The 27,500-nt window shown below is 53.8% G+C and overlaps 1 protein-coding gene across 1 annotated transcript in view; it reads left to right on the top strand.

Annotated features, from left to right (window-relative positions):
* Positions 1 to 27,406, top strand: part of cas (castor zinc finger transcription factor) — a gene marked incomplete at its 3' end in the record, with an annotated part of 499,169 nt that extends 471,763 nt beyond the window's left edge. The window contains 6 exon segments of the mRNA XM_070142717.1: positions 23,106 to 23,289; positions 23,677 to 23,875; positions 24,383 to 24,599; positions 24,921 to 25,135; positions 25,931 to 26,695; positions 27,194 to 27,406. Coding sequence (XP_069998818.1) covers positions 23,106 to 23,289; positions 23,677 to 23,875; positions 24,383 to 24,599; positions 24,921 to 25,135; positions 25,931 to 26,695; positions 27,194 to 27,406 — 1,793 coding nt within the window.
* Between the last annotated feature and the right edge of the window lie 94 nt (positions 27,407 to 27,500).

Here is a 27,500-nt window from a genome sequence, read left to right as displayed (position 1 = left end):
TTCATTTTCATTATTGTTGTCATTATTTTCTGTTATTATCACTCATCAATATTGCAGTTAGAATATAATTAACTTGATGATGATGACAACGATGATGACTCTGATAGTGACAATGCATATGATGGTGATGAAGTTGGCCATAATGATGTTAATTTTTGTGATGACTTTGGCAATGATGATGATGATGATGATGATTATGAAGATGATTTTGATGATAATTATGATGATGATGTTGATGATGATTATGATGATGGTGAGGATGATTATGATGATGGTGATGATGATGATGATTATGAAGATGGAGTTGGTGATGATTATGATGATGGTGATGATGATGATTATGATGAAGATGACAATATTGATGATGATGATGATGTTGATAATGATGATGATGATAACGATAACACATATCTCCTGAAACGAAAGTGGGCGTTCCCGAGCGAAGTCACTCCCACCATTCACCCTCCCCCCTCCCCACCCTTCACCCTCCCTCCCCCCACCCCTCCTCCTCCTCCTCCTCCTCCTCCTCCTTCATGTCGATAATGAACCCCCACCCCATTCTCCCCCCTCCCTTCACCCCCACCCCCACCCCTCCTCCTCCTCCTCCTCCTCCTTCATGTCGATAATGAACCCACCCCCCCCTTCTTCCCCCTCCCTTACCCCCCCTCCCCCCCCCAATCACTAGGGGCGGCGCGTGACAGGACAAATATTCGTGGATAAACAAACATGCATAATCGATGGGGCCATAAATACGCTTCCGGGCGCGGTGGGGGGGAGAGGGGGGGGGGGGGGAGAAAGGGGGGGGGGGAGAGGGGAGAGAAGGGGAAGGAGGGGGGGAAGGGGGGGGAAGAGAAGGGGAAGGAGGGGGGAAGAGAGGGAGTTAGTAGGGGGGGAGAGGAGGGGAGAGAAGGGGAAGGATGGAGAGAAAAGGGGAAGAGGATGGAAGAGAGGGAGATAGTAGGGGGGGATGGAAGAGAGAGGGGGAAGGGAGAGAAAAGAGAAAGAAAGAAGGGAGAGAGGAAGGAGAAGGGATGGAAGACAGAGGTGGAAAGAGGGGAGGGAAGGAGGGATGGAAGAGGGAGGGGAAGGGAGGGAGGTGAAGGGAGGGAAGACAGAGGTGGAAAGGGGAAAGGGAGGGAGGGATGGAAGAGAGAGGGAGAAGAAAAGAGACAGAAAGGAAGGGAGGAGAGGAGAAGGGATGGAAGAGAGAGAGGTGGAAAGGGGGAAGGAGGAAGAAAGGAGACAGAAAGGAAGGGAGAGAGGGAGGGGGAAGGGAGGGAGGGAGGGAGGGCGTGGAGAGACAATAAGTAACAGCGTCAGGAGAGGCGTCTGGACCATCACTCAAGGAAGCTCTCGCCAGGAATGCATCTGATTGACGGCCCGGCTTCACCTAGCCCCCCTCCCCCCTTTACCCCTTCATCCCCCCCATCCCCCCATCCCCTCCATCTCCCTCTCCTTCTTCACTGCTGCCATCTCTCTCTCTCTGTCTGCCTGTCTGTGTGTTTGTGTACCTGTTTCTCTGTATGTTTCTCTTTCTATCTGTCTCTGTTTCTCTCTCTCTGTTTCTCTTTCTCTATTTTTGTCTCTGTCTCTCTCTCTGTTTCTCTTTCTCTATTTTTGTCTCTGTCTCTCTCTCTGTTTCTCTTTCTCTCTCTCTCTCCTCTCTCTTCTCTCTCTCTCTCTCTCTCTCTCTCTCTCTCTCTCTCTCTCTCTCTCTCTCTCTCTCTCTCTCTCTCTCTCTCTTTCACCTTTCTCGATCCTCTCCCTTAGTGTCATACCCTTTCCCCCTTTCCTTCCCGCTCCTTCTCCCTCTCCCTCTGCCTCTCCTCTCTACCCCCCCCCCTCCCTCCCCTAATCCCTTCCTCCAATTCTCCTTCCCTTCCCCTTTCTCTTTGGCATCACCCTCCCTCCCCTCCCTCCCCCCTCCCTCTCCCTTCCTCCCCCTCCCTTTGTGTCATCTCCCTTGCACTTCTCGGTTGACGTTGATGCTGCAAGGGAGTTCGTCTCCATGTTGGTTTTCCATCATCAATCCCTCGTCGCCTCCGCCTTTTATCATGCTCTCCTGTCTCCTCCTTCTTCTCCTCCTCTTTCTTCTTCTTCTTCTTCTTCTTCTTCTTTTTCTCCACTTCCTCCTCCTCCTGTTTGTCCTCCTGTTTTCCTCCTTTCCTCCTTCTGTTCCTCATCATCATCATCATCAAAAAGGAACTTCAGAAGAGGATAGAAGGAAGAGGGCAAGGAGAAGAAAGGAGAAGAATGAGAAACGAGAAAATGATGAAAGTAGATATTAATGTAGATATAAGAATATAATAGATGAATTAAGAAAGAAGGTAAAGAAAGAAATAGAGAAATATCGCATAGATAAATATATAAGAGAGAGAGAGAAAAAAGGAAAATCGTAATTAGGCGAATGATAACGGAGAGGAGGAGGATTAAAATCTCGAAGCAGAGAGCCGAGGATTGCGAGACGAGGAAGGGGGGGGGGAGGGAAGGGGCATGCGAGGGGCATCCGGGCACCGCATATGGCACGGGGATTTGCCGCCGCCGCCGCCCGTGATGGCTGTGGCAGGCCTCGTCTTCCGGCCGAGCGGTTTATGGCTCGTTACGCCCACCGATTACAGCGCCCGATCCGATCTCGCGCCCACGGACATCACTCGCAGGGCTTCCGACATGTTTGTCCGGGCGTCCGAGACTGTTATCTCTCTCCCTCCGTGGCTTCCGGGGATGCCAGATGCCCCCGTGTGTCTCTCTCGCCGGCGGGAGGGAGAGGCCCCATACACGTCGCTCACGAGACCCGGGGGCGGTGGGAGGGGGGGAGAGGGGGAGGGAGTGTGAGTAGGGGTGGGTGGGGGGGGAGAGGGGGAGGGAGGGAGTGAGTAGGGGTGACTGGGGGGGGAGAGGAGAGGATCAACACAGCCCACACTCCGATTTGAATGTTATCATCCCGTAAAATCTGGATAGCTGTTGTGTCTGGCCGATGAGAATGGCCCCCGCGCCGGCCCGGCCTGTTTGCCTAAGGGGCCATTCCGGGCGCCAATGAGCGCGGCGCTGTTGTCGAAGGACGCCCTTTGATCTGGTTCGCAGTCCGGCGGAGGCTCGTTAAAGCGGGGTCGCGGCGAGGGGCGTCGGGCGGGAGGAGGAGTCGCGGCGTCGGGCGAGGGGCGTCGGGCGTCGGGCGGGAGGAGGAGTCGCGGCGTCGGGCGAGGGATGTCGGGCGTCGGGCGGGAGGAGGAGTCGCGGCGAGGGGCGTCGGGCGGGAGGAGAAGTTTCGGAGTCGGGCGAGGGGCGTCGGACGTCGGGCGGGAGGAGAAGTCGCGGCGTCGGGCGAGGGGCGTCGGGCGTCGGGCGTCGGGCGGGAGGAGGAGTCGCGGCGTCGGGCGAGGGGCGTCGGGCGTCGGGCGGGAGGAGGAGTCGCGGCGTCGGGCGAGGGGCGTCGGGCGTCGGGCGGGAGGGGGAGTCGCGGCGTCGGGCGAGGGCGTCGTCGGGCGGAGGAGGAGTCGCGGCGCGTCGAGGCGTCGGGCGTCGGGCGGGAGGAGGAGTTGCGGCGTCGGGCGAGGGGCGTCGGGCGTCGGGCGGGAGGAGGAGTTGCGGCGTCGGGCGAGGGGCGTCGGGCGTCGGGCGGGAGGAGGAGTCGCGGCGTCGGGCGAGGGGCGTCGGGCGTCGGGCGGGAGGAGGAGCTGCGGCGTCGGGCGAGGGGCGTCGGGCGGGCTGGCGAGAGGAGGAGGAGGAGGAGGAGGTGGAGGTGCCCTTCGCTCGCCGGCCGGAGCGAAGGGCGGCGGCGGAGAGGATTCCCGTAGGAGAGGAGGAACGGAGGTAAGGATAATGGGAGAGGAACGGAGGGAAGGAGATAAGGAAAGCGCCGATCAGGAGGGAGAAAGGGAGGACAAGTGAAGCGCTGATGAAGAGAGAAAAGGGGACAGCGGAAAGAATGGAGACAACGAAGACTCCTCCTCCTCCTTCTCCTCCTGCTCCTCTTCCTCCTCCTCCACCCCCTCCTCCACCCCACCTCCTCCTCCACCCTCTCTTCCACCCCTTCCTCCACCCCTTCCTCCACCCCTTCCTCGACCCACTCCTCCTCCTCCATCCCTTCCTCCACCCCCTCCTCCACCCCCTCCTCCACCCCCTCCTCCACCCCCTCCTCCACTCCCTCTTCCGCTCCTCCTCCGCCTCGCAACCTGGCCGATCCCTTATAGAGCTCGTAAAGGGCGGCGATAAGGGCGCTCCCACGGTGTGCGATTTCAGCACGTTAATCCCCCGAATAAATCCCAGGTCAGGAGCGATTCGAAAGGCGGCGGCGATGGGCTGTTGTAGGGGAAGGGGAAGGGGAAGGGGAAGGGGAAGGAAAGGGCAGGGGAGGGTAGGGGAAAGGCAGGGGAAGGGAAGGAAAGAGCAGGGTGAGAGTTGGGGAAGGGGCAGGGGGCAGGGGGAGGGTAGGGGAAGGGGCAGGGGGCAGAGGGAAGGGGAAAGGGTTATACTTACATGCATATATATGTATATATGTGTGTGTATGTATATATATATATATATATATATATATATATATATATATATATATATATATATATATATATATATAATATTTGTCTATATTTTTTTCTATAGTTATGGGCTAAACGGGCGGATTATGTTACGAAAGAATATTTTATAACCATTTGGGGATTTTGAAAATTGTTCCACCGGAAGTGAAGATGAACGGGGGAAAAAGACGAAATAACCGGATTAGGGAAGAAGGTAAAACGGAAAAGGAAAAAGATAAAAAAAGAAGAAAAATCGTCAGGGTTTTAGAGAAAGAACAAGCATGATAGATTAGTAGAAAGGGAGTAGAGGAAATTACAAGGAAGGAGAAAGAGAGAAAGTTGGAATGAAAGGAAAAAGAGAAAATTAGAATGAAAGGAGAAAGAGAGAAAATTTAAATAAAAGGAGAAATAGAGAAAAATGGAGTAAAAGGAGAAAGACCGAAAATTGGTATGAAAGGAGACAGGGGGAATGAGGAATTGGGAAGAGGAATAAAGGAAGGAAAAGTAGGAAGAAAAGAGAGGAAGATGCGAATGAGGAGAGAGGAAAGCCCCTAAGCCCCGGATGTGACATGACTCATGTTTACACCAAGAGTGAATCCTTCCTTTCCTCTCTCTCTGCTCTCTCTTCCTTTCTCTTCTCCTCTCTTCTCCTCTCTCTCTTCCCCTCTCTCTTCTCCTCTCTTCTCTTTTCTCTTCCCTTCTCTCTTCTCATCTCTCTTCCCCTCTCTCTTGTCCTTTTGTCTTTTCTCTGCCTTTTCTTTTCTTCCTCTTTGCTCTTCTTTCTCCTGTACTTTCTTCTCCTTCCTCGCTCTCCTTCCTTCATCACCTCCTTCTCATTCCCTTCCTCTTCCTCCTCCTCACCTCCTTCCTTATTCTCCTTCCCCCTACCCTTCTTCCCCTTCCTCCTCCTCCCCCTCTTCCTCCTTCCTTTTCCCCTTCCCCTTCCCCTTCATCCTCCTCCTCCCCCTCTTCCTCCCTCCTCCCCCTCCTCCTCCCTCCTCCTCCCAACATCTGCAAAACCACCTTTTGTGACAGAGTAACAGAGCATGACGGCCTCGACCTAATATCTGTTACGGCTGGCAATGTGTGACGCTAAATGGGCCGTTACGGTGTGTTGTGGGCTTGTTAGTGGAGGTGACGGTAACGATTGGGAAAATTTGTGAGAGTTTTTACTTTTTTTTTCGAAGAAGTAGAAGGAAAGAATAGGGAAGGATAGGTGGATAGGTAGTGGAAGTGATAAAGATGATGAGTAGAACGAATTGAGAGATTAAATACCCGTAATATATTGGAAAAAAAGGAAAAGGAAAAAAAATATATACATTTAAATATATATATATATATATATATATATATATATATATATATATATATATATATATATATATACTCGTATATATATACAAATTCCACAAATAAGGATAAAATATTTTATTGAGTGAAATAAACATGAAGTTAACAATGATAAACACACGTACAATAGTAATAAATAAAGAATAAAATATAATACAGCATAATAATACACAATAATAAATTTAGGAGTATATGATAATCCAGGATAAATGACACGATAGTTTAAAAATAAGGATAAATAATAACAGAACAGATAAACAAACAACAAATAAAAGATAAATGATAATACAATAGGAATAAATCACGATAGACACTGATGCAAAAATACAAAATTGATGCGACGGAGGCCGAGGCGACGGTATCGTGAGGGCGCGTGGGCGTGTGGGCGTGAGGGCGTGAGGGCGGGTGAGCGACGCGTGACGCCAGCCGCTACTGAACTCTATATTTTATCATCAACCTCGACGGCTATTTCCTTAGTGCCTCCCCTCCCCTCCCCTCCCCTTCCCCTTCCTCTCTTCTTTCCTCCTCTCGCTTTTCTCTCTTCTCCGATCTCTCTCTGTTCTCTCTTCTCCGATCTCTCTCTGTTCTCTCTCTTCTCTATTTCCTCTTTACGATCATTCCACCCTTTCTGTTCTTCCCTTTTCCCCTCTCCCTTTCCCCTCCCCCTTCCCCTTTTCCCTCCAATCCCCCGTCCCTCTCCCTCCCCTCCCCCTTCTCCTTCTCCTTTGCCTGCCCAACTCTTTCCCTCCCATCTCCTCTCTCTCTCCCTCCCCCAACTCCCCTCCGCCTCGCCTCTCTCTATTCTCTCCCCTCTCCTCCTCCCTTCCTCTCCCACCTCCCCTCCCCTCCCCGCTCTCCTCTCTTCCTTCTCCTCTCCCATCTCCTCTCTCCTCTCTCCTCTCTTCCCTCCCCCTCTCTCCTCTCCTCTCTCCCCTCTCCTCTTCCCTCTCCTCTCTCCCCTCCCCCTCTCACCCTAACCCCTCCCCTCTCCCCCTCTCCCTCTCCCCCTCTCCCCCTATCCCCTCTCCTCTCTCCTCTCCCTCTCCCCTAACCCCTCCCCTCTCCCCCTCTCCCCCCTCTCCCCCTCTCCCCCTCCCACCCTGGAGTAAGCGTGTTTATTTGCCTGGACATTTCTCGCGAGTTGTATTACATGCTCGCTTTTTATCTCCCCTCCTTCTCCACTCCCCCTCTCCGTCCTCTCCCCCCTTCACCCCCATCAGATTCCTTCCCCTTCGCTGCCCTCTCCTCCCCGCTCAGCTCCCTCCCCTTCCCTCCTTCGCTCTTTATTTCATTATCTTCATCCTCTTTTCTCCTTCTAATTTCTTTCTCCCTTCATCCTCTCCCTTCTTCCTATTCTCCTTCTCCCTTTCCCTTACTTCAATGAACTTCTCCCACCCCTTTCTCCCCTCCTCTCCCCCCTTACGCCATCCCTCCCCCCCCCCACTTCCCAGAATTTCTTTCTTGCTCTCTCTCTTCTCCCTTACTCTCCCTTCCCCCTTCCCCTCACCCTCTTTCCACTCTCCTCTCCCTTTCCCCACTCTCCCTCTCCCCCTCTTTCCCCACTCTCCTCTCTCACCCTCTTTCCCCACTCCCCCACTCCCCCTCTTTCTCCCTTCCCCCCCTCACCCTCTTTGCACACCCCGCCCCCCTCATCCTCCTCCTTCCCCTCCCCCTCCCCCTCCCCCCTTCTTACTCGGGTCAGCTCTCGAGATTAGTGTCTTAACAACTGCAAGAGAGCTTTATGAAGACAATATTAGGCGCGTGGTTTGTCTTCGTGTGGGTTTGCGTGTGTGATGGGCGGCAGTGGGCGGGGCGGAGTGAGGAGAAGATGGAAAGGAGAGAGGGAGAGGGAGGAGGAGGAAAGGAGAGAGGGAGAGGGAAGGAGGAGGAGGAGGAAAGGAGAGAGGGAGAGGGAAGGAAAGGGGGAGGAAAGGAGAGAGAGAGGAAAGAGGAGGAGGAGAAAGGAGAGAGAGAGGGGCGGGAGTAGGAAAGAAGAGAGGGAGAGAAGGGAAGAGAGAGAGAGAGAAGAAAGGAGGATGAAGAAGGGAGAAAGAAAAGAGAGAGAGAGAGACAGACAGATCGACAGAACAGAGCAGACAGATAAACACAAAGATACATACAGAGGAAACCACCGACTCAAAACGCAACAGACTTCACCCCCTCCCCCCTCCTTTCCCCACCCACGCAAGCAACCCTCCCCCCCCCCTCCCCCCTCAGCGAAGGAGGACCGGGCCGGCCGTTCGAGCAGCCTCCTCCGCCGCGCCCTCCTCCTCGGGAGATCTCCGTCGTCCTCCGGGGCATATCGCGCCCCCGCCGCCGTCGGTCCACCGGTCGGCCCATTCATCTGTTTGTCTTGCGAAAATATCAATGAACTTCCCAAAACTGGTTAAGTCGTGTTAGCGGGCAGGCGGGGCGAGAGCGGCCCTTGTCCCCCCGCGCCGTAAGGTCGAATTCGCCGTCGCTGCGAAGGCGGTAATGAGCCTTAGTGCCGGTGGCGGTGTTGGGCGACGGCCGGCGTCTGTTTGCCCTGCTGTACACCTGAGTGATGTTTCTTTACGACTGTGTTTGCCTATAGGTGAAGCTGTTTGTCTAGAGACTCCTCCTGCCCCCTCCCTCCCTCTCCCTCCCTCTCCCTCCCTCTCCCTTCACCTCCTCCCAGTCCTTTCCCCTCCCTCCCTCTCCCTCTTCCCGCCTCCTCCCTTCCTCTCCCTCCCTCTCCTCTCTCCCTCCCTCTCCCTTCACCTCCCCCCAGTCCCTCTCTCCTCCCGTCCCTTCCCCTCCCTCCCTCTCTCTCCCTCCATCTCCCTCCACCCAGTCCTCTCTCCTCCCTTCCTCTCCCTCCCACTCTCTCTCCACCTCCCCCCAGTCCTTTCCCTCTCCCTCCCTCCTCCTTTCCTCACACTCCCTTCACCTCCCTCCAGTCCTTTCTCTTCCCTTCCCCTCCCTTCCCCTCCCTCCCTCTCTCCTCCTCACTTCCTCAGTCCTTTCCCTCCCTCCCTCTCCCTCCCTCTCCCTCTCCCTCTCCACCTCTCCCTCTTCCTCTTCCCGCCTCCTCTCTTCCTCTCTCCCACTCCCTCCACCTCTCCCCGTCCTTTCTCTTACCTTCCTTTACCTCCCTCTCCTTCTTCTCCCTCCTTTACCACCCCTCCTTCTCCTCCCCATCTCTTCTCCAATTTCCTTTCCTCTGCCTCTTCCCTGCCCTTTCTTCCCTCCCTTCTTTTCAGTCTGTTCTTTCTCTTTCCTTCCCCTCCTCATCATCGCTTACCCCTCTCCTCCCTATCTTCCTTCTCTGCCCTTTTTACTCTCTCCCTTCCTTTCCCTTTCCTCCTTCCGTCCCTCTTTCTTTTCCTCTCCCTCCTCTTCCTCTTAGCCTCCCTCCCTCCCTCTTTCTTTTCCTCTCCCTCCTCTTCCTCTTCTCCTCCCTCCCTCCCTCTTCCCTTTCTCCTCCCTCATCTTTCCCTTTCTCCTCCCTCCCTCTCAGTAAGACGGAGAAATATTAAACATGCAAAACCACACGCACGGAAAGCAAACACAAGCACACACATACGTACACACTCCTAGACATTCACACACGCACGCGACACACCCACGCACGCGCGCAAACACGCACGCACGCACGCACACCCCACCCACCTGGCTGCCTGCAAGCACTAGATGAAGGCAAGCATCACGCACTCCCTCCCCCCCCTCATCATCATCATCCTCCCCCTCTCCCCAGCTTCCTTCATTTTTTTCTTGGATCTTCTTTCGTTTCATTTCTTCGTGTTTTAGTTTTCGATTTTTTACCGCGCTTTCTGAGCGATAAGAAGGGGAAGGATAAAGAAAAAGGAGAGGGAGAGGGGGAAGGAGAAGGAGAAGGAGAAGGAAAACGAGAAGGAGAGGGGGAGAGAAGAGGGAGAGGAAGACAGGGAGACACAGACACAGAACATTATAGAGAGAGAGATAGAGACAGAGACAGAGAAAGACACACAGACAGACACACAGACAGAGATAAAGAGAGCGAGCGAGAGGGCGAAAGGGGCAAGCAGGAGAAGCGTCTGCGGCCGCGGCAGGTACAGCTTAAGCGTGGACAAACAAGCGAATGGTAAAGCCAACACGCGCATAATGACCGCAAGAGTGTGGTTGTGGTCGCTTGTGTTTGTCCGACTCGTCCCCCCCCCCTCCCGCAACCACGTCCCCCCCCCTCCCCTTCCCCCCTTTCCCCTCCTCTTCTTTCCTTGCACCTCCCTCCTCTCTCTCTCTCTCTCTCTCTTTCTCTCTATACCCTTCTTTGTCTCTGTATGTCTGTCTGTCTGTCTCTCTCACTTTCTCTATCTATCTATCTATCTCCTCCTCTCTCTCCCTCTCCACCATCTTCTCCCCTTCTCTCTCTCTCTCCTCCTTCTCCCCCTCTCTCCTCTCTCCCCTCCCCCCTCTCCCTCCTCCTTGACGTTGGATGGTTACAATGTTGTCCTTCTCTTCACTCCTCGGTCTCTCTCTCTTGCGTTTATGAATGCGGGGAAAGAAGAAAGAAGAGAAGGAGAATAGAGGAGAGAAAAGAAGAAGAGGAAAGGTAAACACGCTTGATCTCAAATGCGTGAATATCATTGTACTTAAATCGTCACCCAACTATTAAATATTCTACTCATTTTATCCTCATTTTTTTTTTTTTTTTTTTTGGAGGGCCTTAAAATCGTTCGTGCAATTCCCCTCTCCGCGCTCTTTATCAACCTGCTCTATCTCCCTCTTCTTCCCGGTTTTCCTCCTCCTTATCCGTAGACTCCTGGCAGCCCGCTACACACTTCAGGGAAATGCGATTATGACTGAATGGTTGCAATTTATCAGAGTGAAGGAGCTCAAGACGATGCCAAGAAACCGACATGACCGATACCAAATGATACTTACATGGGACTCGGACACTTACACGAGGCACCTACACGAAGGCCGATTCAGTGGGGGAAAGCGTGGAGCGAAATGTAAGTGTTGGGGTTGATATACGAACGCGTAGATTCGCACGCAATGAAAGAGGTGTAGTTGTACGCTTGCGAGAATGAACGCACGTATACGCATTCACATACTATTTTTTCCCTTACAAGTGCGGTAGGAATATGCGACATACGCAGACGCAGACACGTCCAGTATGCGTAATGGAAGAGAGGGACACGCAACCGCACTCACACGCAATTAAAGTGGCAGGGAGAGAGAGGGATCGACTCAAGACGGACGGCGAAACAGAACCGCCCATTGGAAGCGGGAGAGACACCTCTTGGACGGGGCACGGCGAAGGCCACTGCAGGGCGGGGCCTCCTGACCTGCTCCACGGAGGCTCGCGATAGCATAAACATGTAGGTCGACGAGGAGAGATAAGGGCGCCTCCTCATCTACGCTCTCGCGCCCTTATTAGAGGCGGGGCGGGGAGGTGGGCGCTCGGTTTCGGGACTCGCTCGTGGGGGATGGGGTGGTGGGGGGCGTCCGCGCGGAGGGGGAGGGGAGGAGGAGGTGGAGGGAGGAGGATGGAGGGATGGAGGGGAGGAGGAAGTGGAGGGGATGGAGGAAGAGGTGGTGGTGGTGGAGCATGGAGGAGAGGTGGAGGTGGTGGAAGAGAAGGAGGGAGGAGGTGTGGAAGGAGAGGAGGAAGGAGAAGGAGGAGGTAGGTGGTGGAGGTAGAAGAGGAAGGAGGAGGAGGAGGAAGGAAGAGTGTGGTGGTGGAGGTGGAAGAGAAGGAGGAGGAGGAGGTGGTAGAGGTAGAAGAGGAAGGAGGAGGAGGAGGAGGAAGGAAGAGTGCCATGGGAGTCAAGGGTGTGTATGGCGCTGTACGATGGATCGGCTATGGCGGGGGGAGGGGAGGGGAGGTGAGGGGGTCCAACGAGGGGGAGGGACACTGTAAGGGATTCGATGAAGGATAGCACTGTCTCGCCGCAACTAAATATAGAGTAGGAGTCAGTGATGGGGAAGAGAAAAAGGAGGAAGAGGAGTAAAAGGAGAAAGGGGACAAGGAGGAGAAGATGAAGAAACAGAAGGAGAATAAGAAAAAAGAAAGAGGAGAAGGAGTAATAGTAAAAGTAAGAGTAAGAGGACAAGGAGGAGAAGAAGAAAAAGAAAAAGAAATAGAAGAAAAGAAGAAGGAAGAGAAGAAGAAGAAGAATTAGGAGGAGGAGAAGAGAAGAAGAGGAAGAAAGGCAAGAAGAAGAATTAGGAGGAGAAGAAGAGGAAGAAAGACAAGAAGAAGAATTAGGAGGAGTAGAAGAAGAGAAGAAGAGGAAGAAAGATACGTAAAGGAAGAAGAAGGAGGAGGAGGAGGAGTAAGAGCAAGTGCGGGAGAAAGAGCAGAGCTGTGGCTGGGGCAGCGAAGGAAAGAAACTCCCTTTTACACATGGCTGAGATCATCAACAGTGTCTTGGCGTTTCTCTGGGGTCCTGCCACTTCAACGGTCCTGAGCAGCAGGTCAAGAAAGGATGTTTATGAACAACAAGAGTGCTGCCTCTTATTAATGAGATATGTATGCATCTATATATATATATGCACGTGTGTGTGTGTGTGTGTGTGTGTCTGTTTATGTACGTTTGCAGCTCTTGATCTCCTTTCCTGTTTGTCTCTGTGGCTTTATGTGTACATGTAATACCTATACTGTATATTTATCTATGTCTATATATCTATCATTATATATAGGTAGATAGAAGAGGGTGGGGGGGGGGGGAGGAGAGAAGGAGGAAGAAGAAGAGAGAGAAGAGAGGGGCGTGGAAGAGTAGGAGGAGGAAGATAAGGAGATAGAGATATTTATACATAGAAGGATAAGCAGACAGCGCACAGACACAGGCTAAACCATTCGAAGCAGCCGTATGGGCGGGCAGCACGCCCATTTCCTGCTGTAGAGGGAAGGGCGAGCAAACGAGACTCGAGTGTTAAGGGCGTGTGAGAGCGGGCGGAGGGGCGGGCAGGGGCGGGGGAGGGGAGAGAGGGGAGGAAGAAAGAGAACCACAGTGCACGAGATAAGGTGATAACATCTCTGGGCCGCGGGTGGCATCGCGGGAAGGACAGACAGGACACAGCTCTCCCCAGACAGCGAGTGACAGTGGGCTTCGAAGGCGTTGCTTGAGGAGGGAGGGTTGGGGGAGGCGGGAGGGAGGAGAGGGAGGGAGGGGGGAGGGAGGAGAAGGAGGGAGGGGGGAGCGAGGTGACGGAGGTCCGGCGAGGGAGAGAAGGCTGTGACTGTTGGCGCTGAAGAGGTGAGTCTCGGTGCGATTCCGCCGACGGCGATCGAGGCTTCGGTTACAGCGAGGCTCACAGTCCGAGGTCCCGAGGGTGAGGTCTCGAGGATGAGGCTCTGAGGGGGAGGTTTCGAGGATGAGGCTCTGAGGGGGAGGGTTTGAGGATGAGGCTCTGAGGGGGAGGTTTTGAGGATGAGGCTCCGAGGGGGAGGTTTTGAGGAGGAGGCTCTGAGGAGGAGGTCTCGAGGAGGAGGCTCTGAGGGGAAGGTCTCGAGGAGGAGGCTCTGAGGGGGAGGTTTTGAGGATGAGGCTCTGAGGGGAAGGTTTTGAGAATGAGGCTCCGAGGGGGAGGTTTTGAGGATGAGGCTCTGAGGGGGAGGTTTTGAGGATGAGGCTCTGAGGAGGAGGCTCCGAGGGGGAGGTTTCGAGGAGGAGGCTCCGAGGGGGAGCTCCTCGACGGCGAAGGACTCCTGCTGTTTGCTCTCCTGGCGGCCGAGTCTGTCCTCTTCGCGCCTGTGTGTCGACGCGCCTTCGAGATCCTGAAGTGGTTTCACAACAACAAAACACACACGCACACACACACACACACACACACACACACACACACACACGCACACACGCACACACACACACACACACACACACACACACACACACACACACACACACACACACACACACACACACACACACACACACACACGCACACACACACACACACACGTACACACACACAAAATTTAAGAAAAAAAAAAACTACAACACCAAAGAAAATACGAAGGAAAATGGTCCGAGATTGTATTTGGACCAAAAGATAACGACGCTCCAGGAAGACCAATCGTTCTGGAGTGTTGTTCCAGCAGGGCGGAGGCGCCTCGCCCGACGAGCCGAAAACACGAAGGAAAACACGTCCCAAACACGATTCTCGAAGAAGGGGGGGGGGATGTTGTTCTAGGGGAACAGCTGGTGGGGGAGGGCGTCGGGGAAGGAGAAAGAGGAGGAGGAGAGAAGGAGGAACAGGAGGAGGAGAGAAGGAGGAACAGGAGGAACAGGAGGAGGAGAGAAGGAGGGAGGACCGAGGAAGAAGAAGAGAGAGAAGAGAGGGGCGTGGAAAAGTAGGAGGAGGAAGAAGAGAAAAGGAGAAAAATGGAGATTCTCATACGACTAACCCTGACTCTTCTTGCTCACACCAAGTGTCTAGAATGAACGAAATGAACCTCCTGCCTTAACATAATGAACAAAATGAACAAAATGAACACCCTATTTGTAATGGTCGATGAAGTGTAACATCACGAAGCGGCTTCATCGCTTCAATCGGTTAATAGTTCAACAGCGCTTTCTTTTCCTCCATTTTCTTTCCTCATTGTTATTTAGCGTAGTTAATTCTTCGTAAAGCGTTGACTTGTAATTAGTCACGTTAATGAGGAGGGGAGTTAGTGCAGGTCTTTCGGTCCAGAACAAGAAAATGGACGTATGAATTCCCTTCATTTTCTCTCTCTCCTCACTTTCTCCTCACTCCTCCTCGTGCAGTTCCTCACCTCCCTCCTTCTTCCTTTCCTCCTCCTGCCTCCTTCCAACTCGTTTCCATCTACCTTTCTCCCTCTCTCCCTCCCTCTCCAACATCCTCCCCATTCCTCTTCTAATGTCTTTCCCTTTCTTCTTCTCTCCCTCCCTCGCCAACCTCTTCCCTCTTCCCCACCATGTACTCCTCTCTACCCTCATTTACCCTCTCCCATCCCTTTCCTCTCCTCCTTCCCTCTCCCATCCCTTACTCTCCTCCTTCCATCTCCCATCCCTTTCCTCTCCTCCTTCCCTCTCCCATCCCTTCCTCTCCTCCTTCCCTCATCCCTCCCCTTCACACCCCTTCCCTTCCCTTCTCCCATCCCTCTCCCTTCTACCCCCTTCCCTTCCCCTTTTCCTCTCCTCCTTCCCATCCCTCTCCTCCTTCCCTCCCTTCCCCCCCTTCTACCCCCTTCCCTTCCCTTCTCCCTCTCCTCCTCCTCCCTCTCCCCCTCCCTCCCTTCCCCTCCCTCCCTTCCCCTTCCCCCTCCCTCTCCCTCCCTCCCTTCCCTCCCTCTCCCCCTCCCCAGCGCCCTCCCGCAAGTGGCTTGGCCGAGCTTCATCACCCCGCCGTCCGCAGGGGCTTTGACAAGATCGTGTGCGTATTAGGTGCCCCTTAAGTGGCGGTCTGGATGCCATCTTTGGTCAATAAACAACTGTGACTGGCATCGCTTCCCTTGCCAAGTGTCGGCGGCCGCTTACACCGTGTATTTCTGGCGCGCGATAACAGATGGCGCGCGGGTCTGCTCTCTTTATCGGAGGGGATACATTAAACATGATGCTTCTTTTTCTTTTTTCTTTTTTTCTTTTTCTTTTCTTTTTTTTGGTCTTTCTATGGCCGGGGAGTGCTGGTCGTGTTTAATATTTTACGGGTGGGAATTCGGTGATTTTTTTTTTTTCAAGTGTAGGAGGTATTACAAAATGGCGTTTGGTGGGGATGGGGAGGTGTTGATTCGGGGTCGCGGAAAAAAAATAGATAAATGGTAATTATGGTAATAATTACGATTATTACAATGATAATTTTATAAAGAAAATAAGAAGGAAAGTAGAGAAGAAAAAGTAATTCAATGAGAATATTGAGGAAATACGAAAGGATAGCTTGATCCTTCCTACCCATCCTACCCCCTCCTCCTCCCCATCCTACCCCCTCATCCTCATCCTCATCCTCCCCCCTCCTCCTACCTCCTACCTCCTCCTCCTCCTCCTCTCCCTCTTCCTAACCCCTCCTCCTCCTACTACCCCCTCCTCCTCCCCCCCTCCTCCTCCATCCTCATCCTCCTCCTCCTCCTCCATCCGCGCGCTCGACGTCCGATTTCAGCTTCTTTCGCACGACTCCTTCGCCCAGGATCTCCGAGCTATTCTTCCCCTACGCTTCCTCTCACCCCCTCCCCCCTTCCTCTTCCTTCCCCCTCCGATCCCCTTGAGATCCCGTGCTTTCTTCCCCCTACCCTCTCCCCTGGCCTCCCCAATCCCTTCCCTCCCCCTTCCCCCTCCCTCCCCCTTCCCCTACTGAGCTATCGAGACTTCTGCCCCCCCTTCTCTTCTCCTTCCCTTGCCCAATCCCCTCCTACAACACCCTCCTCACTCTTCCCCCTCCTTCCTTCCTCTCCCTTCTAACCCCATCCTCCCCACCAATCATCACCTCTTCCCCAATCCCCACCCTCTTTCCTTCCCTACTGGCTATCAGGTCGTTCTCTCCTCCCTCCTCGAGTCTCCTCCCCTTTCCTCCTTCCTCTTCTCTTCCTCCCACCCCCACCCCTTCCTTCAATCCTTCTCCCTTCCCCTTCTTCCCCCTCCTTCCTTCCTCTCCCCCTTCTAACCCCCTCCCCCACCAATCATCACCTCTTCCACCGCACCCTTTTCCTTCCCTTCCTTCCTTCTCTCCTCTCCCTCCTTCCACCCCTTCCCCCTTCCCCTTCCCCTTCCTCCCACCCCCATCCCCCTCTTCCCCTTCTCCCTCCTCCCCCTTCCCCTTCTCCCACCCCCACCCCTTTTCCCCTTCCCTCTCCTTCCCTTTCCCCCACCCCTTCCTCCCACCCCCCTTCCTTCCCTCTCTCCCCTCCCCCTTCTTCCCCCTTCCCTCCCCCTCCCACCCCCACCCCTTCTTCCCCTTCCCCCACCCCCTTCCCCCTTGTCCCCTCCCAGCCCGAGCCTCACTTATCGGCTAATGCAAACACGCTTTAATGGCTGGACTTCTATTAAGCTGTGTGGACACTAAGGGACCAGATTTTTGTTTCGAAGTCGTCAATATTTTTTTTTTTCCTTTTCTCTTTGCCCTTTTTGTCTTTTATTTGGGGTTTTTGTTTTGTCTGTCTTTTATTCTGTTCTTTTTCTGCGAATGCTGCAGTGAGCGCGCTCGTGTTGTAAAGGGGAGAGGAGAAGGAGGAGAAAGAGAGGACGAGAGTGAGAGAGAGAGAGAGAGAGAGAGAGAGAGGGAGAGCGAGGGAGGGAGAGAGAGAGAGAGAGAGAGAGAGAGAGAGAGAGAGAGAGAGAGAGAGAGAGAGAGAGAGAGTGAGAGAGAGAGAGAGATAGAGGAAGAAAGAGAGAGAGTGAGGGAGAGAGAGAGAGAGAAAGAGAAAGAAAGAGAGAGAGAGAGTGTGTGTGTGTGTAAGAGAGAGAGAGAAACGAAAGAGAAAGACAGATGAAAGAGAGAGGAATCACGAAAGAATAAAAAACAAAATAGGCAACAAAACCCGACAAAAAGGGGGGCAAAGGAGCCAAGACGAAGCCAACAGTGACACCGATGGCCAAGAGGGGAGGGGGAGGAAGGGAGGAGGGGGGGGGAAGGGGAAGGGGAGAGCTGGGACGACCTGCTCCCTGCGCCGAAGAGGTCGTGCCGACGGCCGGGTCAGCTGTGAGGTGATGATGATGAGGATGAGGGTGAAGAGGAGGATGGGTGTGGTGGTGGTAGTGATGATGGTGATGATGATGATGATAATGATAATAATTATGATAGTGAGGAGGAGGAGATTGAGATGGTAGTGATGATGATGATGAGGATGATAATGATAATAATGATAATGAGGAGGATGAAGATGGTGATGAAGATGATGATGATAATGATAATTATGATAGTGAGGAGGAGGAGATTGAGATGGTAGTGATGATATTGAGGAGGATAATAATGATAATGAGTAGGAGAAGGATGGTCGTGGTGATGATAATGATAATGAGGAGGAAGAGAAGGATTGTGGTGGTGATGGTAATGATGATGGTGATGATAACGATAATGAGGAGGAAGAGAAGGATTGTGGTGGTCATGGTGATGGTTATGACGATGATGGAGGAACCTTGAACTCTGTCCTGAAGAGATAAAGGCTACAAAAGGCTATTATCACATCTATTATCTATTATCTATTATCCCAACATAGGCTCAATTACAGGCACCATTGGCACCGTTGCATTTCCTCGCCTTCGTCACCGCGGTCGTTATTGGTGCCACAAAAAAAAGAGGATTACTTTGTCTTCGTCTTTGAGTTCTTGTTGCAAAAGTTTTTTTGTTTTTTTTTTTCGTAGGATCGTCTCACTAATGCACGAGCGGTGTTTGTTGTATCTCAAAGCGATGTTTATTTTTTATTTTATTTTATTTTTTTTAAGACAAATGAGCAGCGGGATCGAGGCTCGAGTAACGGATAACGATAATAACGATCAATAATCGGACACCATTCCCGAAATCGTCCCGAGAACGCGAGGCGGAAGTCCTGTTTCCATCATCATTATGATTCTGTCAACAATGGAGACACACGAGTGCCCGGCCCTTCCCCTGCCCTCCCGCGCCCCCCTCCCTAACCCTCCCCTACTCCCCCCTCTCTCAGCCCTTCCCTACCTCCCCCCACTCCTGCTTTCCTATACCCCTATCCCTACCCTTTCCCTCCCCTTCCCTACCCCTTCCCTACCCCCTCCCTGCCCTCTCCGACCCCCTCCCTGCCCTCCCCTGCCCCGGGCACCGCCATGGGAGGATAAACAAGCCCTCTGCGCGCCCCATGATTTATCGACAGCCGCTCCGCCAGCCCGAAGCCCTGCCACCGCGCCGCCATTGTGAAGGACCCGTAAATGGGCCACAATTTAAATTGGGTTTGATTCATAAAACGCGCGGCAATTTAGCCCGGCGGTCCTCCCGGGGCGCTACACAAGACTCATAAAATATTCATGGATGACGCATATTAGCGACGCCGAGGAGAAAGAGGCGCTGGCAAATTTAAGTCCCATTTGGAGAGAGTGCATTTTTTCTTTTTTCTTTTCACCCCTTCCTCTTTTGAATTCGCGATGGCGGCTGTTGACAGACACCGAGCGTCACACGTTAAAACATTTCCATTTTTATGTCTGTTCATTGTGGCAAGCGCCGCTCCAAAGACGACGGAAAAACATGATTTATTTATGGCATCTGTAACGTGCGTGTTTATGCTTGAGGGATATAATTTAGTTACCCCTCAAAGGCAGCGACGGTTTCCCATTTTGTATTTTTTCTAGTATTGATTCACAGAAAACGGGTGGCGGCTCATTTGCGCTGCGGGGGGGAGGGGGGCTTGGTGGGAGGAAGGGGGGAGGGGGTAGGGAGCCGATTTTTCAGGTCTGTGTAGCAGTAAGTTAATTTATTAATGCAACGAAGACGCGGAAAACTGCGAAAAAGGTGATAAATGCCGAGTAGAAAACGGGAAGAAAAGGAACGGAGACTTTTTTATTTATTCCTTTTTTTTTCTTCTTTTTCTTCGTTGCAATGCCATTAACGAGTGAGAACGGGCGTTCCACTGCGGTATAAAGTTTGTTCGTTAATTAGTGAAGGTGACGATGAATATTGAGGGGGTGGGGAAGGAAGGGGGGAAGGGGGGGAGGGAGGGAGGGAGGAGGGGGACCCAGTTAGCTTTGTGACCAATCCCTAGAAAGGGGAATTAATGTGCCCCGCTGAGTGAAATACTGGCGTTCATTTGCGAGTGTCACTGCTCCCCCTCGCCCCCCCCTCCCATTTCCCCTATCCCCCACCTTCCCCAACCCTTATCCACCTCTCCCTTCCCCTTACATCCACCCTTTCATCCCCTTCCCTTACCAACACCTTCACCCTACCTTCTCTCCCTTCCCCTTTCTCCCTTCCTTCCCCATATCCCCCTCCTCCCATCCCCATATTTCTCCCCCTCTTCCCCCCTTTCGCCTCCCCCATATCCTCCTCCCTCCCCCACCACCACCTTTCTCCCCCCCCCTATCCCCTCCCCCATATCCTCCTCCCTCCCCCACCACCACCTTTCTCCCCCCTCCCCCTTCCCCTTCCCCCTTTCTCCCTCACCCCCTTCACCCCCTCCCCCTCCCCCGTGGCCATTCCCAGCGACCTCTGTGCATGATTTGATGGGGGACTGATTATTTCCTGTCCTCGACCAGCGCGGAAGGACTGAAGATAGGTCAGTCTGCGCCCCCCCCCCCTTTTACTTCGACTCGTGCGAATTGGGTGTGAATTGAGAGGTATTTCTGTTTCTCTCTCTTTCTCTCTATATCTATCTCTTTCTCTTTATATCTATCTCTTTTTTCTATTTTCCTTTCCCCCTCTCTTTGGCTATCTCTGTCTGTCTCCCTCCTTCCCTTCCTCCTCCCCCCCTCCCTTCCTCTTTTCCTCTTCCTCCCTCTCACTCTCTCTTCCTCTTTTCCTCTTCCTCCCTCATTCTTCCTCTCCTTCTCCCTCTCCCTCCCTCCCTCCCTCTCTATCTATTTTTTTTTTTTTTTTTATCTCTTCTTATTACTTTTTCTGCTTGTCACGTTTGCAATAATAACACAGTGAACAATAGTTGCCACAGCGCCAAACCATCAGCTGCCCCTCCCCCCTCTCCCCCCTCTCCCCCTCCCCTCTCTCCCTCTCCCTCCCCCTCCCTTGTCAATATATGGATTCTATCAATCATAAAAAAAAAAATATATAAAAAATAAAAACTTTGATGAATCCTTGGACGAATTTTTTCTTTCTGGGTGTCCGTCGGAAAGAAGGAATGGAAGGAAAAGAGGAGGAAGGAAGAGAGGGGTGGAGGAAAGAAGGAGGAAGAAGAAGAGGGGAAGGAGGATGAGAAAGAGTGAAGAGAAGAGGGGAGTAAGTGAAAGTAGGAGGAGAAATGGGGAATAGGGACAAAAACAAAGGAAGAGGAGGAGGGAAGGGGAAGAATGAAGTGAAGGAGGAGGAGGAGGTATAAAGAAGACGGAAGTGGAGAAGGAGAAAAAGAGAAGAAAGAGGAGGAGGAAGAAAAAAATAAAAGAACTAGAAGAAAAGAAGATAAAATGGTAAAAAATAGCGAGAGAGAAAGAAATGAAAATGAAATAGGAACAAGACAAGATCAGAAACCGAAAAGGAAGAGGAGGCGGCGGCTAATAAAGAGGAAGAGAGAGAAAGAGAAGGAAATCCCCCGCCGGCCGGATCGGGAAAAGGCGAAACGGCGAAGCCCGGTTATCGGTGAGGGCGGGCGTGGGCGGGCGTGGGCGGGCCTCGTCCACGCCCGCGCCACGCCCACGCCGACGCCGAACCTCTCATTATGAGGGGAAGGATCAACACGGGGAGTTATGGAGCGCGGGGGCAAGGGGAAGGAGGGAGGGGAGGGGAGGGGGTGCTTGTACGCTCGGAGGTTGGGTGGGTAAGGGAAGGGAGGGAGGGAAGGAAGGAAGGAGGGAAGGCGGGAGGGAGGGAGGGAGGAAGAAAGGGAAGGAAGGGAGGGAGGAAGGGAAGGCAGGAGGGAGGGAGGGAAGAAATGAAGCGAGAGAGGGAGGAAGAGAGACAGACAAGGAAGGAAGAGGGATAGAGGCGTGAGAGGAGGGAAGGGGGAGGGAGGGAGCGAAAGAAGGGCAGAAAGATAAAGGAAAATAGAGGGAAGAAACAGTGGAAGGAAGAGAGAGAAGGAGAAGAGGTGGGAGACAGAGTGTGAAAAGAACGGAAATATAAAGAGAGGGAACAAAAAAGTGAGGGGAGAGCGGGGGAGGCCGGGGGTTGGTGGGGGGGGGGTGAGGGCTGGGGGCAATCCGCCTACCCCATCCCCCCCTTCACCCCCCTTCCCCAAGGCCGTGTCGCAAACCCGGGGACTGACGGAACCTTATTCCCCTCCCCCCCCTTTCCCCTCACCCCTTTCCCCTCTCACCTCCCCCTCCCCCTCCCCTCTTGCGCGACTTGCTAATGGGGAAGTTTTCTCCCCCTTTTGATGCGAATATTCCCCTCTCTCGTCATTGTTACTTCTTGTATGATTCACCCCCTCCCTCCCCCCCCCTGCGGCGGTCACTCGGGGTGCGAGGCGGCAGTGCCCCTTCTCCCCCCTCCCCCCCCCCCCCCCCCACCTCCTCCGCCGCCAGGACATCCTCAGTTAGTCCTGCAATTGATCGCGAGCGGGGAAGCGCAGGCGAATATCGCCTCTCCGGCCCCAGTCCCGAAGGGCGGGATTCGACCCCCCGCGGGATGGCCCAGGTAGTGGCCATCCTTCCTCGACAGCCACAGCGGAAACACGCCCCCGCTGCTGCCCCCCCCCTCCTCCTCCTCCTCCTCCTGCACCCCCTCCCTGGGCTTCTCCGGGCCCAAAACCCCCCATTTCTCCCGGGACGAAGCGGCACACGTGTTCAGTTTGTACTTGTGTCAGTCAGCCCTGCCCGGTGTTCAGCTGAGCAGCCCCCCCACCCCCACCCTCGCCCCTTCTACCCCCCTCCCCTCCTCTCCCCCACCCCTTCCTCTCACGCTTTTCCCCTCGTGTGACCTTTACACCGCGGGGTCATATCAAATCCCGGAGTAAGGGAGGTCGTAGGAGTGGCTAAGAGAGGGGGGGATGAGGGGAAGAGGGAGAGGGGGGTGAGGGGAAGGGCGGAGTGAGGGGAGAGGGAGGGGATAAGCGCAGAGGGGGCAACGGGAGAGTGGGTTGGGGTGGGTGGTGGGTGGAACGAGGGGGGAGGGAGGGAGGGGGTGAAGGAGAGAGGGGGGGGAGTGGGCCCGAGTGCTGGAGTTCCCTCGGCACACAGTGGGTCGTGGTAAGAGTGGGTAAAGGGCGACGGTGCGCGACGCCCACCTCTGCCGCCCGCATGAAGGAGTGGGTCATACATCGCCTGGGAGGTACGGATCGTAGGCGTCGCGTCGATAAGAGATAAGAAAAAAAAAGATAAGAGATTTAAAAAAGAGAAAAAGTAGAAAAAAAAGAGTAGAAATAACCAAAAAAAAGACATTTAATAACAAAACCACTTGACGAGTGTGGAAATCCGCGTGTCTGGTGTTGTGTGTTCGCTCGACGACTTGCATGCCTGGAGGATCTCGTCGAGAAATTGCTTTTGTTTTTGGGCGAATTGATGAGAAAACCGAAGTGCAGGAAAACCGGGTCGTTCTATTGCTTGCATGCTTTAATTCTTTCCAGTGTTGATGTTTAATGCCTCTGTACATGTACGTGTATGTACGTGTAAGTTTGTGTGTCTGTCTGTATAGTCTCCAGCGCCGTTAATCTTAGCGATAAGCCAAGGAGTCCCGCAGAAGGATGATCCGCTGACCCGTTCCTCTGTCCCGCAGCCGTGACGCCGGGCCTCGCGGGGCTCTCGCTGGGCTCCGGCGGGTCGGCGCCCTCGTCGCTCGTGGCCGGCGGCATGGGCGTGCGCGACCCCCTCAAGCCGCAGCTCGACTACTCCCGCTACGTGAAGCCCTACAGCTCGGCCCTGGAGTGCGGCACCCTCTCCTGCAGGGAACACAACCTCAGGTAAGTCCCTCGTCTCCCTGCCGCTCGCGCCTTCGGGCCGCGGCGGGGCCCTCGGGGTGAGTGTGCGGCGGAAGTGCGCCGAAGCCCGCCAAGTGGCGATTGAGCTCGATGTGGGAGTGATGATAAGGCAGAGTGATTGACAGATGCCACGCCCAGATTTCATTATTGAGTGAAAACATTGATTTCTTTGATTTCTCTCTATATTCATTTTGATCATATGTGTTAATGACGATTATTCCCAATGCCTAATAACCGTAAAGTCGAATCATAACAAAAACTCCCGAACACCGGAGCCCATAGCAAGGGCCACACGCTCCCAGGAGCCCCGAAACCCCCACGTCCAACCCCCCTCCCCCTCTCACCGCCCCCCTTCTCCCCCTTCTACAGAGAACACTTCCACTGCCTGGAGTGCGACTCGAAGGTGTTCAGCAAGAAGGAGGAGATGATCAGGCACTTCAAGTGGCACAAGAAACGCGACGAGAGCCTCCAGCATGGCTTCATGAGGTACTCTCCCTCCGACGACTGCTCAGACCGCTTCTCCAACTGCTCCCACAACCGCAAGCAGACGCATTACCACTGTCTCAAGGTGAGTGCGATCAAGGGGGACCTCTGCTGACTCATAAGCAGGAAGTCTGGATTATAATGATAACAGAATTCATCAGGAAAGTAGGTGCAAATGGATGTGGATAGATAAGGACTATAGGGTATAGGCTTGATGATACATGAATGAGTAAGAAAGTTGGATCGAAACAAATGTAAATGAATAATTTAGATCTGTTAGGACCACTTAAAATATTTATGAATTGAAACAAAAGGAACTTTCGTCAGCACCTCTCTCTTTTTCTCTTTCTCTTTCACTCTATCACTGTCTCTCTCTCTCTCTCTCTCTCTCTCTCTCTCTCTCTCTCTCTCTCTCTCTCTCTCTCTCTCTCTCTCTCTCTCTCTCTCTCTCTCTCTCTCCCTCCATCTCTATATTTCTCTCCCTTCCTCTCCATGAATAAGCGAGAGTTAGATCATGTTAGGCCCGCTTGTCGAGAACCCCATCTTTACATTCCCCCTCCCCTTCCCCCCCTTCCCCCCACCCCGAACGCAGGAGGGATGTGACAAGGTGTACATCAGCACCTCAGACGTCCAGATGCACGCGAACTACCACCGGAAGGACTCGGCGATCATGCAGGAGGGCTTCCAGAGATTCCGGGCCTCGGAGGACTGCAACCAGCCCGGGTGCTCCTTCAGCGGCCAGAGGACGACCCACTTCCACTGCATGAGGACCGGGTGCAACTACACGTTCAAGAACAAGGCGGATATGGGTGAGTGTTCTTGAGCGATTGGCTTCTGCAAGATTTTTTCCTTTTTTTTTTTTTTCTTTTTTTTTTGATATATTAATAGATTCATTGTCTGTCTTTTTTAAGGATTTAGACCTACTTATATTCAGAATAATATGCTCAATCTTACTATTGATAACAACACAGCAATATTATCTTATACAGCACGGAATAATTTGCACAACACTTTCCTCACTTCACTGTCGACAGAGGACACATTTCTCAACCGCAATAAAAGCAACCACTCACCGAATCAACCCCCCTTCCCTCTCCCCCCCTCTTACCCTCCCCCCTCTCGCATTCCAGAGAAGCACAAGACGTACCACATCAAGGACGAGCAGCTGACCAAGGACGGCTTCAAGAAGTTCATGAAGCAGGAAGAGTGTCCGTACGAGGGATGCAAGTTTTCTCGCGTCGTCAACCACATCCACTGCATACGGCCGGAGTGCAACTATGTACTCCACTCCTCCGGCCAGATCTTCGCCCACAAGGTGCTCACCAACACTCTCCTCTTACACCTGGTAACAACAACCGAGTAGTTGGTTACACACACGTACACAGACGCTTGTCAGACACTGCTGCGGTTTTGCTTGTTTTTTTTTTGCTGATTTTATGTTTGTTTGTTTTTCCTGTTTTTTTTCTTCTTTGTTTGTTTATTTTTTATGTTTTCTGTAGTTTATTATTTATTTTGTTTTTTGTTTTTTCTTTGGCTTTTATGATTGCTTTTCGTAGATTTGTTTTTTCTCTTCTTACAAGATGCGAGAACGCGTCAGCTAGACCTACACAAACACAGACGCTTTTGATTTTGGGATATTTTTGTTTTTGCTTATTTGGGTTTAAAGGGAATACTTGCTTTTAATTTAGATTCTTTTCTCAGTTTTTCCCTGTCCCCTCTCTCTTTTGCTCTTTCTCTTTCGCTCTCTCTCTCTCTCTCTCTCTCTCTCTCTCTCTCTCTCTCTCTCTCTCTCTCTCTCTCTCTCTCTCTCTCTCTCCCTCCCTCCCTCCCTCCCTCCCTTCCTCTCTATATTTCTCTCCCTTTCTCTCTTTCTCTCCCTCCCTGTCCTTCTCTCCCCCTCTCCCTCTCTCCCTCTCTCCACTGGGCTGTCATGGGTCTTAGCGTTTCCTTGTGCTCTTGCCTGGCGGCGTTCCCTCCGTCGTGCGCCGAGGCCTCGCGCCCGGCGTCCCTCTGCTGTGGGCGGCGGAGGCGGCGGCACAGAATGCTAGTGATGGAATATGTTTGACAGAGGCTTTTGACGTTTTGACGCGCCCGCGGCGGCGACGATTCGGCGGCCGATAACCCGTGCTTTGTGTTGCAGAGGAAGCACGAGCGACAGGACCACGAGCGCGCCTACAGGAAGTACAAGCTGGCGCAGACGATGCTGGGCATGCCCGAGGGCCACCCCGCCCTCACGCCCCTGCTGCACGAGGCGCTGCGCCCCCTCGGCAGCCTGGCCGGACACATGGTCAACCCCATGGTGGGTCCCCTCGGGGGCCCCCTGGCCGGCCCCATGTGCTCGGCCGACCAGCGCAGCGAGGACTCGTCGTCGCCCCTGGGCCCCGCGCCCGCGCCGCCCGCCATGCCGCTCTCGCTGCAGCGCCCGCCCGGCCCCCTCATGGGCGGCTTCCCTCCGCCCGGCCTGGTGGAGTCGCAGCACCCGCTGGCGCGCCTGCTGGGCGTGGGGCCGCCGCCCGCCTCGCACGGGCTCTTCCCGGGCGCCTCGGCCACCAGCTCGGCCTCCACGCCCGCGTCCTCGTCCTCGGGCAACGCCTCGCCCGTCGACCTCAGCCTCAGCATGGGCGGCGGCGACGACCGCGAGTGGGAGCGCTACGTGCGCTGCTTCGGGCGCGAGGACGCCTGCCGCGTGGGCTGCGACCTGTCGGGCGCCGAGCACTGGCACTGCGACGAGTGCGAGACGGTGTTCCGCGGGCGCGAGGGCGCGCGCGACCACGGCCACGTGCACGAGCAGCAGGCGGCCATCACGGACGAGCACTACACGCGCGTGTGCGCGGGCGAGGACCCACGCCCGTGCCCGCCCGACTGCCCCGTGCAGGACCACGCCGACCACTTCCACTGCAACTGGGTGAGTACGGGCGCCGCCGCGGACCCCGGGAGGCGCCCCCAGGCCCCTGGCCGCGCCTCCCGCGGGATGAAGGCTGCTCTCATATTTTTCAGTTGTGACATTTATTTCTGTTTTATTTTTCATCGTCATATTTTTCTGTAGCTGCACCGTTCTAACATTTAATTTTGTCTAATTATTAGCTCATTTTGTATATTTTTGAAGTGCATTTTTTCGTAAGGAACAAAGCAATGAACATGAGAATAACTGAAGACAGCTGAGCTGACAGAATACCGGCAGTCGCTTGCATTGTCTCTCGACTCTGCAGCGTGCAATTCAAACCAAACAAGGACTCGCCGTAAAAGATAGATAAATAAATAAACAGATAATCAGATCAACAGAACACCAAAAATAATAATAAGAGAACAAAAGCAATGCGAGCGGCTGTCGCTATCCTGCCAGCAGTTGTCGTAGTAGACGTAGTTGTCTGAGTGCTGTGACTAACCGCCCGCGCGGCCGCAGGAGGGGTGCGGGGAGGCCGTCCTCAGCTCGGGCGACAAGCCCTTCCGCCGCCTCGAGCACTTCCGGATGCACGACTACGCCCGCCGCCTCGCCCTGGCCACCTCGCCGGGGGCTGCGGGCGCGGGCGGGCCCATGGGCGTGGCCGCCGTCACCTCCGTCGACGCCATGTTCAAGCGGAAGCGAGGTCGCCCGCCCAAGAACAGGATCATTGAGGTAGGTCGTGGGAGGTCGAGGGCGCCCAGGAGGAGCTCGTTGCCCTCGGAGGCGCAGGGAAGGAGGTGGGAGCTGAGGCAAAAGCTTCCCCTCA

The sequence above is a fragment of the Penaeus vannamei genome, chromosome 29, assembly GCF_042767895.1.
Source record: "Penaeus vannamei isolate JL-2024 chromosome 29, ASM4276789v1, whole genome shotgun sequence".
Classification (NCBI taxonomy): Eukaryota; Metazoa; Arthropoda; class Malacostraca; order Decapoda; family Penaeidae; genus Penaeus; species Penaeus vannamei.
The sequence above is the reverse complement of the archived record's forward strand: the minus strand, read 5'-3'. Positions and strand labels throughout refer to the sequence as shown.